Source organism: Pseudorasbora parva, chromosome 1 (assembly GCF_024679245.1).
Source record: "Pseudorasbora parva isolate DD20220531a chromosome 1, ASM2467924v1, whole genome shotgun sequence".
Taxonomy (NCBI): domain Eukaryota; kingdom Metazoa; phylum Chordata; class Actinopteri; order Cypriniformes; family Gobionidae; genus Pseudorasbora; species Pseudorasbora parva.
Genome location: NC_090172.1, coordinates 56,436,806 through 56,451,809, shown reverse-complemented (window position 1 = coordinate 56,451,809; position 15,004 = coordinate 56,436,806). Strand labels below are relative to the sequence as shown.

Here is a 15,004-nt window from a genome sequence, read left to right as displayed (position 1 = left end):
TCAGTGAATGGATGGATGGATGGGTGGGTGGATGGACGGATCAGTGAATGGATGGTTGGATGGGTGGGTGGATGGACGCATCAGTGAATGGATGGATGGATGGATGGGTGGGTGGATGGACGCATCAGTGAATAGATGAATGGATGGGTGGGTGGATGGACGGATCAGTGAATGGATGGATGGATGGGTGGGTGGATGGACGGATCAGTGAATGGATGGATGGATGGATGTGTGGGTGGGTGGGTGGATGGACGGATCAGTGAATGGATGAATGGATGGATGGATGGGTGGGTGGATGGACGGATCAGTGAATGGATGGATGGATGGGTGGGTGGATGGACTGATCAGTGAATGGATGGATGGATGGGTGAGTGGATGGACGGATCAGTGAATGGATGGATGGATGGGTGGGTGGGTGGATGGACTGATCAGTGAATGGATGGATGGGTGGGTGGATGGACGGATCAGTGAATGGATGGATGGATGGATGGGTGGGTGGATGGACTGATCAGTGAATGGATGGATGGATGGATGGGTGGGTGGATGGGCGGATCAGTGAATGGATGGGTGGATGAACAGACCAGTGGGTGTTTGGATGGATAGATGGATGAATGGATGGATGGTTTGATGGATGGATGAACATGATTGATTGATTGATGATTACCTCTCAGGGTTTTTGATCTCCTCAGTGACAAAGTTCAGCGTGTCCCATCCAGAGTAAGAGAAAAGAGCAGAATATAATGCCAGAGCTACATCACCAGGATCCTGAGATGAACCTGTGAACAGCCCTTCAAAGTTCTGTGTGTAACCTGGAACAAACACACACATAAACCAGCATGACTGGACTATACTGTATACGCACAGATACAAATACTTACAAACACTTTACAGGTGTAAAAAATTATCTTATAGTGTCTTCACCTTGGAATATCTTGACCAGGCCGGTGATGATGACAGCGATGAGAGCGACGACCTTTACGTACGTGAAGATGTCCTGAACGCGCGTTCCATACTTCACATAGGCACAGTTCACAAAGGTCAGCAAGCCTACAGAACGAACACAGGTGAAGATGAAACACTCGCTCTCATCGTGACTCAGCTCAGGTGACTTGAATATAACTTTGTTTGCTTGCATGAGGTTGATATCCACAAGGCTTTAAAGGGATACTCCATCGCGTTTTCATATTAAACTGTTATTCCCTTAACTTAGCCGAGTTGATACATACCTCTCTCGTCTCAGATGAGACGAGACGAGAGACGCTCTTAATCTCTCTGACGCGTGGTGACGATCTGATAGCATTTAGCTTAGCCCACTAAGCCCAGTTCATTCACCATGGAACCAAACAGAGATCAAGTTAGAAGCGACCAAACACCTCCACGTTTCCCTATTTAAAAAAGTCACGTCTAAAAAATCCTCCCTCTTATTTCTGTCAATAGGGGAAGAGGAATTTTTAGGCGTGACTTTTTACTGCGCCGAGCCGAAGTACTCTCAGAAGTGCTATTCCGCCATACATTATAGTTCTCCTTTTTAATCTGCTTAGAAAAGCGCCACGTTTTATTTTTTGTCACCATACTTGATTGTTCAACTATTCATGTAACTGTATTTAAATAGGGGAAATGTGGAGGTGTTTGGTACTTCTAACTTGATCTCTGTTTGGTACCATAGTGATTGAAATGGGCTAAGTGGGATAAACTAAATGCTATCAGATCGTCACCGCGCGTCAGAGAGATTAACTGCATGCACACATTAGAGAGAGGGATTTATCAACTCGTCTAAGATAAGGGAATAACATAGTTTAATATGAAAACACGGTGGAGTATCCCTTTAGAGGGCTAGTTCACCCAAAAATGAAAATTCTGTCATAATTTACTTCCTCTTCATGTTCTTCCAATCCTGTATTGTAGTTCTTTCTACTGCAGAACACGAAATAAGATATTTTGAAGATTGTTGATATCCTAACAGTTTAGTTTTACAATGGAAGTCAATGCGAATGGAACTGAGAGTCAGTAAATGGTGGCGAAATTTAAACTTTTTTGGTGTACTGTCCCTTTAAAGGGATAGTTCACTTTAAAATGAAAATTCTGTCATCCTTTACTCACTCTCAAGTTGTTTCAAACCTGTATGAATTTCTTTCTTCAGCTGAACACAAGGGAAGATATATTGAAGAATGTCAGTAACCAAACAGTTAACTGGAGCCATTGACTCCCATAGTAGGAAAAAAAAATACTATGGAAGTCAATGGCTCCAGTTAACCATTTGGTTACTGACATTCTTCAATATATCTTCCCTTGTGTTCAGCTGAAGGAAGAAATTCATACAGGTTTAAAACAACTTGAGTAAAGGATGACAGAATTTTCATTTTAAAGTGAACTATCCCTTTAAGGAGCCACATGAGTCAGTCTAGTCACAACATCATTGCAATAACATGAAATAGATATGGTCTTCCCCTGTTTTTAAAGTGGATCAATGATCTTCAGGGGTCAGTCTGTTTTGACCCTGGAATGTCTTGATTTGTGTGGGAGGTTCAGACAAAGGGAGCATGTGAGCGTGTGTGTGTGATCATGTATGTGTCTTTTGTAAGGTAGTCTTCCTGGCTTGAGGAAGCAGGGCTGCTGACTCTAGCACTCCTGCTGGTTGTTTTGCAAGGAGCGAAAGAGCTTAGGGCAGCACTAAAGTTTGCATGTGTTAGCGGGGCATTTTTTTCTGTCAACACCTGTGTCTTGATAGTGCATTGCATGAAAGCGGATTCAAACATTTTGGACAAAACATATATTGCTTTATACTGGAAATACCCCTTGATGATGCATTCATACAGGAAATAATCCAGTGGAAAGTGAACTGAAATTGAAAGTCTGAGTGGGCAGTTTGTGTGTGGGGTAGAGTTAACACCAAAGAGGAAGTAACACAGTCACACGATATTAACTCTTACAAGTCACAGATTGAGCCATTAAACAACAGAAATGAATATATCGGATGATATGTGGATGCTTTAATTCTTTCTCTCTGAGTTTGACTCACTTTTTTTTGGGGGGGGGGGGGGGGGGGGGATGTTTTCTAGTCTTACTCTGACTTCATCTTATCTTTTATGGCTGCTATCAATGTTGCCTCAAGTTCATAAACTGCTCGCACACCCGTTTCTAATCTCCAGTCTCACTGCTTATGGAAGGCAGATATGTGACGCATTTCTGTACGGTTATTTCACCTTTTACAATGAATATGCAATGGAAATATTAAGCTAACATCATTCACTTTTTACTCTATCTCATACATTATTCCTAACATCTCATTTTGTGATTAAACGACTTGAGGAATTGATGACAAAATGTTCATTTTTGAGGTGAACTATTTCTTTTTTGCGGAAAATGTTCATGTTATCATGTGGTTACTTCATTATATTTTACTTCAGATGGGCCTGATGATTTAATGTAAATATGTAACATATCTAGACTAAAGGAATAGTTCACCCCAAAATGAACATACTCACCATTGTGTGCTTTTTTTTGGTTTGTTTGGTCAATACAATGGAAGTCAATGGTCACCAAAACTGTATGGTTACTAATATTTGAAAATGGTTATCAGGATTCAAGATGAGTCTACTTGGAATACTAGTCTCTCTCTCTCTCGCTCTCTCTCTCTCTCTCTCTCTCTCTCTCTCTCTCTCTCTCTCTCTCTCTCTCTCTCTCTCTCGCTCTCTCTCTCTCTCTCTCTCTCTCTCTCTCTCTCTCTCTCTCTCTCTCTCGCTCTCTCTCTCTCTCTCTCTCTCTCTCTCTCTCTCTCTCTCTCTCTCTCTCTCTCTCTCTCTCTCTCTCTCTCTCTCTCTCTCTCTCTCTGTCCTTTTGGCATGATACCATACTGAGGTGTCATTAGCTATTAGTCATATGCAAGATTGCTAATCGGGAGGACTTTACCTTCCAGGAATCAGCAAGTGAAATGAAGCATGCATGTGTGTGTTGCACTCTGATGAACTTGATTTAGATTTGAAGGTGTAATATGTACATGAAAGACAAACTTTTTTATTACTTTATTTTTTATATTATCGTTATCTAGATTAGGGCTTCTCAGATGTAGAACCTTTTACTGTCTCCTTTGACTGACACACCTATTTTAGGTCAAGCTGATGGCATACAAAAGCATGTCCCAATTCAGAGGCTGCATCCTTCCAAGAACGTGGACTTCAAAGGCCAGACCTTCGAAGTCTGCAAAGGTCGAATCGAGTTGGGGGTAACGCATTACAAGAAACGTGAGTCACGTAATACAAGTACTTTTTCAAATTACAAGATATTTTTTTAAATTATCGGTAAAACTTTTTTTCTATTTTTTCTTTTTTTCCTAATCTTCCATTATCCAGAATGGTAGCGCAGCACAGCAGAGCTGCGTGCTCTACTGTTAATATGTGAAAAATGAGAAAAAGTATCGCAAAAAAGTAGCGTAACACATTACTTTCCATAAAAGTAACTATTGCAATTACTTACTTTTTAAGGGAGTAACGCAATATTGTAACACTACTTTTATAAGTAATTTTCCCCAACACTGGTCTTATGTAAATAATAAAGAGTATAAACTATCTTTATAAAATACAATCTTGCTCAAATACAAGTCAGCATTTGAACTGCTTTATTAGTGCCTTTGTTGGCACTTTATTTTACTGTCCTGTTCCCCATGTACATACGATGTACTTATCATAATAATTACAATAAATGGGTAATAACTATGTACTAACCCTGAACCTACCCATAAACCTTACCTTAACCCATGTAGTTACCTTACATTGCCCAGTACTTTCTTAGGTAAGTACACAGTGAGTATATCTAAGTGCATTAGATATTTGGGTAAAATGAAACCCAAAATTTATATTTCAAAGTATAATCTGTCATTTTCTCTCTCAAAAAAAAAAAACAAGTAGTCCCGATATAAATATTATCAGGCTATATGTCAGTGTCATCCTTCTATTGTTATTTTCGTAGGTTGTTATGAGATGTCTCTCATCAAAGAAAAAACAACTTGTCCTATCAGAAGCTATACTGTGCTTGTAGCACACTCTTCAATTGCAAGCACAAAACGCGAGCTGTATATGATATGATTATAAACCAGGGGTAGACAAAGTATACAACTTTATTATTTGAATAAAAGTAACAGTACTACTGGTCAAATATTACTCCGTTACAAGTGAAAGTTGTAAAAAACGATTTTTACTTAAGTAAAGGTACAGAAGTATTTGTTTTCAAATGTACTTAAGTATCAAAAGTACATTTCTTTTTTTTTTATGTCAGCGCATTATTTTATTTTTGTTGTATAAATGCACATTATGCCATCATGGTTTAAGCCACTCAGTGATGCTCCATCTGACGTACTAGCACACGACTAACTTAAACTCATTTAAACTTGTATAAAAGTTACAAAGCTCTTAATAAAGCTGCTGTCACTTTATGGCCGAACGCACGGATCCAATAAACTGATACACATCTGATATTCTCCAACTGTTCACCTTCCCTTAAGACATAATCAACTTTGTTTATGTGAATACTCGCCAAAATTAACATTTTGACATCCGTCTTTTTAGCCTGACAAGCCAGACCCACATCAAGATGTTTGGTCTGGAAACTCACCATTGACAGCTCAATCCGAGGGGCGGATAAACGGCTGTCTTTCAAACTCCCTCTGCACGCGATAGGATAGCGCTACAGCCAACCAGAGCAATGAAGGTGAAACAGAGCTCGCTGACAGATTAAACATTCACCGTATCCGGTTGGCTAAACTCCGAACACATCTTCCCTTTTTAAGAATGACTTCAAACGCAACTCGGCCGTCGTCATTATGGCCCCGCCCGCCGACTCTATACACGATGTGATTGGCCCGTCCAGATTGAGAGGAATACAGCTCAGAAGGGTATTGAGAGTTCCTAGACGACACTCGCGGGCAGATTAAATTTGCTGCCGCTAGGGTGCGTCTAGATTTCTAGGCTACCGTCTTCTTCCATTTTGCTATAAACTGATCATTGTTCAAAAACACCTTTTATAGAAGAAAAAAATCATCCACTGACTTTCAAAGCTGCTACAGAAACGACTTTTGACTTTGATAGAAATGAAGTGGAGTAAAAAGTATGATATTTGTCTTTCAGATGTATTTAAGTAAAAGTCATACGTTTCCAGAAAATATAATACTCAAGTAAAGTACAGATACTCAAAAAGTGTACTTAAGTACAGCACTCAAGTAAATGTACTTAGTTACTGTCCACCTCTGTTATAAACTAAGTGCAAAAGAAACTAAGATCAAGCATTGTCAAGTTAAGTTAAGTTGCCAATTTGTAAGTCATGAAATAAAAGTTTTAAAAAAAAATCACATAACTGGTACATCTTCTCTTAGTTGGGAACGATTTGCAAGCTATGATTTTCTTTTTATTAATCAGTAGCAGTTTCCATGTTTCATTAACAGTTCATGTTAGTACTGTGTTTTAATATTGTTGAATATTATGTATTGTGTATATCTTTAAATTTAACACAGTATCACTGTGGAATCACTGGTATAAATGTCTTTTATAGTAATGCTGTATTGTAGGTATATATATATATATATATATATATATATATATATATATATATATATATATATATATATATATATAATGTGTTATTATTATTATTATTATATTTTAAAATTCTCTTTTTAATGTATGTTGCATGTTATGTCTGTGTCTCTTAATGGACCATGAGTCTGAAAATAAAGTTGATGATGAGTGGGTCGCGGCTTAATGGCCATTAGAAAATGTGGGTCCTACCAAACCAGTTGAGAACCACTGATCTAGATTATTTAATCTAGATGATTATCTGAGGTGATACAAAACAAAAACAAAGTTTCTTTCTCAGATTTCAAAAATGTCAAGAACTGCCAGTTTAATCGTCACTTTCTGTACCAGTTTGCAGTTTTTGTGCTATCGTGCATGTCTGTTCTGAGCGAGACGGATCACGTGAAATCAACCCTCAACATCAGCATCAGCACTCGTCTGACGCACTCTTTCCTTCTTCCCTTTTTAATTCAACATTAAACACTGACAGGATTTTATTATTTCTCACAACTACATAACTCCCCTCTCGCATTTGTCACTTTTTCTAGTAGTAGGTGTGATGGTGTCAGTTGGTGATACCATAGAACTTTTTTGTGAGTGTCTTTTGAACTCAAATATTTCTCATTATGTTTTGTTTTATGCCACTTCACTCAGTCTTCCTGTCTGTGGAAAATGTAGCACTGTGTTTATGTTTGTGTAATGATAACCAACTACCCACTTCCTGCTGCCAATTCCTTCACTGTTCACACACTCTTTCAAGTGCTACCAAAAACATTCAGTGAATGCAGAAATATGATAATATTTGAGAAAAGGAATGAAATAAAAGTTGATTCATAGTGGCAAAGCACATGACCTTCAAATGTTTAGGGTCAGTATGTCATGCTCACCAAGGAGTGAAAACAGTAATATTGTGAAAAATTAAAACTTAAAATAAATGTTTACTAATTTAATCTGAAATGTAAAGTTAAATGTTTTAAATGGTAATTCATTTGTGTGATCAAAGATGGATTTTCATCATCATTACTCCAGTCTTCACTGTCACATGATCCTTCAGAAATCCCTCTGATATGATGATTTTCTGATATCAATGCTGAGAACTACGGAGTCCCTAAAATTACTGTTATTAGGTTGAAGGGGACAAAAATATGAGATGTAGGAAAAAATATCTGTCAACAAATTTGTTCTCTCGCAAATGTTTTGCACTGTTTGCCTGCAAAATGATCAAAGAGGATTCTGCGAAGGAATGCAAAGTTTCTAGGGGAACGCGAAGGTTTTGATAGCGTAGCTAAATTTCTCAAGGGAACAAACATTTTTAGAGCGGATATAATAATTTGCGGAGGAACTCAAAGGTTTTGAAAATGGATGCAAAGTTTCTCGGAGGAACTCAAAGGTTTTGCGCAAGTTTCTCAGAGGAACGCAATTGGGTTTTTTTCGAGTTTTTTGAGAGTGAACACAAAGTTTCTTGGGGAAACGCAAAAGTTTTGCGAAAGAACACAAGGGCATTGACTTATATTATTTTCCCTCCCATTTTCTATCTTATGTCCCTTTAGCACTTGCTTAATATTTTCTGTGGGAACCATGATACATTTTTTCAGGATTCTTTTATGAATAGAAAGTTTAAAAAAACAGCATTTATGATAAATTTAATTCGTCCCTGCTGAATAAAAGTATTATTTTCTTTCAACAACAAAAAAACAACTCTTACTGACCCCAAACTTTTGATCTGTAGTGTATTCTATTCTCTTGGGGGGAAAAAAGTCAAATGATTTTGAAATGGTGGGTAAATGATTCTGTGTGAAGTGTGAACTATTTCTTTAAACTCTCATATCTCAAATAATGTTCTTGAAGATTTCAAGAACAAAAGCCTCCCAAAAACATTCACACAAATCCACACACACACCAACTCACAGATGCAGGCTGCGGCCAGCAGACGATTGGCTACGTAGGGCGCTATGCACGTTGGGAAGATGGGCTGCACCATGTAGTTGGAGAAAGTGATGGCTATCACGGCCTGACTGGTGGGCTCGATGATCAGAAGGGAAGTCCATAGGCGGATGAAAGCCAAAAAGCCTCCAAAGGCCTCCAGGATGTAGGCGTAGCTGGCGCCCGACTTGGTGATGGTGGTTCCGAGCTCGGCATAGCAGAGCGCACCGAAAACTGAGAAGATCCCACCGATAGTCCACACAACCAGAGATAACCCGTAAGAGCCGCTATACATCAGCACACCTTTGGGTGAGACGAAGATCCCGGAGCCGATCATGTTTCCCACAATTAGGCACACGCCATTGAGCAAAGATATCTCTTTTTTCAGTTTCATGCACTCCTGCGAGCCGCTTGCCTTCAGGTCTCCGTTCGAGACCTCTGTGGACGGCTCTTCTGTGGGTGCAGGACTGTCAGATGCCATTGTTTCAAGGGGCTGATAGATACAAATAAGACTGTCTAAATCAGTTCTACAATCAGTTTTAGGAAGATCTCAAAATTTCCCAGCTAGTTCTTGAGATCTCGAGGTGACATCTGGGGAAGATAGGAGAGTGTTCAGTATTTATACAAACACACACACACACACACACACATGCATGCACATATAATAATCTCCAAAGAAACAGAGCAATCATAAAGAGCTCACATACACACTCTTGCTTTACAAACGTACATATGGCTATTACTGATCCATTAGACGTCATGGCAAATGGCTTTTTTAAAAGTGTGTAAACACAGACCCGGAGAAAGAGGTCTACATGTAAGAAAAACATCCAGCTTGCTCATATTCCTTACTGCGTGAGACAGGATTGTGTGTCTTAGCCAACCGCTTACTCAATCACCATCCCTGACGTGGACATTGATCCACCTGATCGCTAGTCAACCAAGACCAAGTGGAGGGGGTTTTAATACGCCAAGTCCAATTCAACTTTCTCCCTCTCATTCTTTTAGTATGGAGACTTCTTGGTGCGTCAGCATGCTGATCTGTCACATGCTCCTCAAGGTTCAATGGACTCAAGAACTACGCTCAAAAGCACAAGCTGTGAAACATCTTCACATGAGGATATGAAAAATGCACATACAGGGACATTTCTGGTTAATTGACAGCTTGTATATTTAAAGCGCAAAGTTAAGAGACATTGATGCTGACTATGACAAACTCTACACTGATGAGGCATGATTTTTGGCATTGGTTATCTAATCTAATAATACTTAATAGCATCCCGAAATCTGTAAGCAAGTAAATGGGAATTTCACACATTAGAGCTACATGATTCTGGGTGCCATGACTGTTTAAATCCATAATAAAATATAAAAAGGTACTTTCAAACGTAGAATTTAAAATCGTTACACCTCTTAGACCTTAGAATCGTTCCCACCTTTCACACACTAGCTCAGCAGCCATATAGATCTGATTAATTGCCCCGTGTAATGGTTAGGAAGGTCTTATCACAAAAGAAGAAAGTTACATTCAGGAAAGACAAAAGAGAGAGAGAATGATTAAAGAGTTGAGCTGAGTGGGTGGACAGTAGGCAATTACTACACGTGATAATTAAAAAGCCACACCAATGCAAGATCATTGTACAGAAGAGCAAGGTCCAGTACGTGCTGATAAGCATTCTGATAAAAAAACAACTATAAAACAAAGTCACTCAAGGTTATAGCCTAAACCACCATAGCCTTGCTTCAAAGCAGAATATTAAAGGGATAGTTTGCCCTAAAATTAAAATTTGGGGTTACACGTTATTTACAGCGTAATTATAAATGTAAATACTATTAATTAACAACATGTACTTACTATAGGTTAGGGTTTGATTTGGGTTAGTTGCTTGTAATTATACATAATTTACTGTTAGTAAGTACATGATAAACAGTGTAAAATAAAGTTTTACCAAATTTTGTCATCACTTACTCACCCTCAAGTTGTTCCAAACCTGAATGAGTTTCTTTCTTCTGTTAAACACAAAAGCCGATAATTTAAAGGATGTTGGTAACCAGACAGTTGACAGCACCCATTGACTTCCATTGAATTATTTTCCTACTATAAAAGTCAAGGGGAGCCATCTACTGTCTGGTTACCAACATCCTTTAAATTATCGTCTTTTGTGTTCAGCGTAACAAATAAAACTCATTTAGGTCAACAACGTGAGAGTAAGCGATGACAACATTTTAATTTTGTGGAGAACTATCCCTTTAAGTGATCTGAAGCTAACTGTAGCTATAGAACCTGCTTGCAATGTATTATAGTTTACAAACAAAATTGTAAGAGACGAGGTTTATACTGAAAATACATTCATGAAAATAATAATCTTGCTAATATGAAACAATATGCATTTTTATAAAAGCGTGATGAAATAAATCTGACGGCAATGGCCACAGTAAGTGCTGACCTTTTCCTTTACCTTTTCCTCCAGGTGCTGAAATGGCATCAGGATGCAGCTTGTACTGGTGCTTTATCTGCCGTTCATTTTCCTAGACACGATCTAAGTCAATGTGCAGGTCATGTTATTTCGCCCTGTGCGATCTCTGTCATATGGTCTCTGTCACGGCTCGCGTTTGACTTCTTTTCCGTTCGGCTCGTGCGTTCGAGACGTTTGGAGTAGACTGATGAACTTCTGCTTCCAGTCACACACTGATACAAACACCGCGAGCGAGGGGAGGAGAAAAGGGATGGAACACAGCGCTCTCTAAACCACTGAACCATAATAATCAATGCATGGGTGGACTTTTGATAAATACCGTCTAAACAGACCTCAAAATGAACAATATTTTGTAGTCGATACATTAAGGTAAGCTATTTGTTGTCGTTAACTGAAACTTTTTTTTTATTTCAGTAATTGAAACTGAAAAAGTTATATATATATACACACACACACACACACACACACACACACACACACACACACACACACACACACACACACACACACACACACACACACACACACATCGTTTTATGTTAAAATGTGTTAAAATGCAATAATTACAGTGCAATAATCTATTTTTTTCCTTACACCAGTCATGTCCCTGAGGCACTTCGCTTAATTTGTTATTTTAAAATATTGAACAAAATGTGCACACTATGGATACAAAATTGCATTTATTTGTTACTTTCTTATGAAAAAAATATTTCTCAAAAAAAAAAAAAAAAAAAAAAACGTCACGCCAACATCTCCGCCCGCCCATAATAATTTAGACTCCACCCACATGTGGCATAATTTACCAGAAATGACATTATTCAAGTCTCTTTAACAGTGGTGCAGAAGATGGTGAGTGTTTTTATGTTTTTTTTTAATTAATATTTGTATAGGCGTAGTCAGGGAAGGTACTGTCAAGCTTAAAAACTCAACCCCATCACATACAATTAAGATTGAAATTTTTAAAAAAAATTTAAATGTTACTTAAATCCATACTTATTTCAGTGCTAACTATCCTACATGAAGATTGTTTTGGGGTTATGGTTGTGATATGGTTGAGGTTTCACTTAATTTATAAAAAACTATATATATATATATATATATATATATATATATATATATATATATATATACATATATGTGTGTGTGTGTGTGTGTGTGTGTGTGTGTGTGTGTGTGTGTATCTCAAAGAGAATGGGAAGTGTGTCCCAACTTTTGACTGGTACACGATCAGGCATAACATTATGACCACCTTCCTAATATTGTGTTGGTCCCCCTTTTGCTGCCAAAACAGCCCTGACCCGTCGAGGCATGGACTCCACTAGACTAAACCCCCTGAAGGTGTGCTGTGGTATCTGGCACCAGGATGTTAGCAGCAGATTCTTTAAGTTCTGTAAGTTGCGAGGTGGGGCCTCCATGGATCGGACTTGTTTGTTCAACACATCCCACAGATGCTCGATTGGATTGAGATCTGGGGAATATGGAGGCCAACACCTCAAACTCGTTGTGCTCCTCAAACCATTCCTGAGCCATTTCTGCTTTGTGGCAGGCGCTTTGGCGATGGACAGGGGTCAGCATGGGCACCCTGAAGGGTCTACGGCTATGCAGCCCCATACGTTAACTTAACAATTTGAGCTCCACACGTGCATAAATGAGCCTTGGCCGCCCATGACCCTGTCACCTGGAACATCCCACAAGAGCTGAGAATAATAGTTGTTTAAATCTGAGGAAATCAGACACACTGGCAGCTGCCCACTGAAGCTAAACAGGGTTGAGCCTTGTCAGTACCTGGAAACCTGACCTCTTGGGAAAACGAGGTAGCTGCTGGTAGAAGTGTTAGTGAGGCCAGCAGGGGGCGCTCACCCTGTGGGTCCTAACGCCCCAGTAAAATGATGGGGACTGATTCTTTGTGGTCATTAAAAATCCTTTCATTTGAAATGTCCTTTAATAAAAGACTAGGGTTGTAAACATCCTGCCCATCATCACTGTCCATCAACACGGCCTCCTAATTATCCCCATATATAGGCCTATATCATGGCTTCATCCTCTCCACCAATCATCTAGTCTAGTGTGTGGTGGGCACAGTAGTGCGTTCTGGCACAGTATGGCTGTTGCATCATGGATCATGCTGGTGGTGGTTGAGGAGATAATAATACTATAATAGTAAAAATAATACAAAAAAACACCTAGAATATTTACAGAAACATACCCTGAGAAGTATTCAATGGAGATGGAGTAAAACTTGTGACAACTACACTGAGAAAAAAAGTGTCAAATTGTAGCTTTGGGCGTACAAGAATACCTTTCGCTGGGCGTGAAGCCTACCTTTTTTACTCCTAAAAGGTGCATATTAATGGCATAGAGTACAAATACTATGAACCTTAGTGTGGAAAAAAAGGTACAAATATGTCCTTTTAAAGGTACAGCCCCAGTGACAAGCTGTTGTAAAGGTTCAATTTTGACACCGTTTTTCTCTGCGTGATAGCATTGGTGTCATCTACATGCATTAATGAATGGACATAACATGATCTATAGCCTTTTCTTTGGAGATCCATTGCTGACGTTTTAGGGTTGGTTTTAATATTAAGCATGTAGTCTTGTGGCCTACCTAACAAAACGTATTATGTAACTCAAAATGAGAGCGGTTGTTTTGATTATTTACGGCACACACCTGTGCATGTGTCGCCATCGTGTGGTCAATATAGGATGCTACACCACATCTGCTTTTCTTCATTTGCAAATGCAACACTTTACCATTTGCTGTACTACCAATACTTCAGTACTTTTTATAAAACATTGAAACTGGTTATGATTGCAACCATATTTTAATTTATTTAGCTATTTTTTTGAACAAAATATTTTCTAAATTGCACATTTTTTTCTAAATGAATGTGTAAATCAACATATTAAAAGTTTCACTTCACTGTTGAGTTGCACTGCACTGTTAAAGAAGCTTTATTTTTCATCCATTGATTTAATAAATTAGCAGTCTTTTAAAAATCTTAGTCAAAGTTCTGCTCGGTAAAGATCTGTTCATCACTTCGGCTGCTTTTTTGCTCTACATTATTGCATATTTGGCTTTTTTTCTGGGAGATTTTCCTTATTTTTGATTGAGACATGTCTTTATCCCTTCCTGAATACATGTGGATAAACTTCTACCACATGCCTTGTTTCTGGCTCATTGTTCGTCTCCCTCTCAACCTCAAAATTACTCTCCTTGGTTACAGGTTGTCATGGTTTCGAGGGCCTGGCAGAGGCAGGATTAGGAGCCATTTTAGGGACAGCTGGCTGGGTCGGTCTCCACCTCCCCTTCATCCCGAGCAGAGACGCTCACGGGGGGATGAGGGGGGACATTGTGCGAGGATTAGAGCTTCCTGTGTGTCAGCCGCATTACACAGGGAGGTGGGTGGGGGGGTGGGGGGGATAGAAAGAGAGTGAAAGAGGCAAAGAATGAAAGAGAAAATGAAAGAGCGAGCATATGAAAGAGAGCATGACACAGAGAGCGAGAGGGTGTTAGAGGGGAGGGAGTGAAGTCTGTACAGCTGCACACTCAATCACATTACACAAGTATATGTGTGTGTGAACAAACACACACACACACAACATACACACATACAGCCATCAACATGCACACCACCAAACTGGGGAACTAAACATTAAAGGAAGCAGACTTTTCAACAACCAAAAAAAAAGAAGGAAAAAAAAAGGTGGGGGGATTGAAGACAATTGCTCCGGAACAACCTTATGGAGCGAAAACAAAAAGACGCCTCATACACTCATACATTTAAGATTTACGCATTTCAATTAATAGTAAAATTCCATCCAATTCATTAATCCTTTCACATTTTAACTAAATAATTGAACAAATAAATGAATAGATACTTTTATTCAAATGTGTAAGGATTATTCAATTTGATGGAATTTTTTTAAGGTTTAAAAAATGTAGTGTAGGATGCTGAAAAAAGCTTTACAAATGTGTTCAATGCAATAAAAAAAAAATTAAACGTTAAAAACAATATTGTAACATTCATTCTGACTTTATTT

The 15,004-nt window shown here is 38.7% G+C and overlaps 1 protein-coding gene across 1 annotated transcript in view; it reads right to left on the bottom strand.

Annotated features, from left to right (window-relative positions):
• slc7a7 (solute carrier family 7 member 7) overlaps positions 1-11,143 on the bottom strand; it is a 21,552-nt gene extending 10,409 nt beyond the window's left edge. Inside the window, exons 1-4 of the mRNA XM_067445672.1 lie at positions 10,946-11,143; positions 8,472-9,077; positions 922-1,047; positions 665-809 (exon numbers count right to left, since the gene is read on the bottom strand). Of these exons, the coding sequence (XP_067301773.1) occupies positions 665-809; positions 922-1,047; positions 8,472-8,967 (767 nt within the window). The 5' untranslated portion in view covers positions 8,968-9,077; positions 10,946-11,143. The remainder of the gene's footprint in view (positions 1-664; positions 810-921; positions 1,048-8,471; positions 9,078-10,945) is intronic.
• Between the last annotated feature and the right edge of the window lie 3,861 nt (positions 11,144-15,004).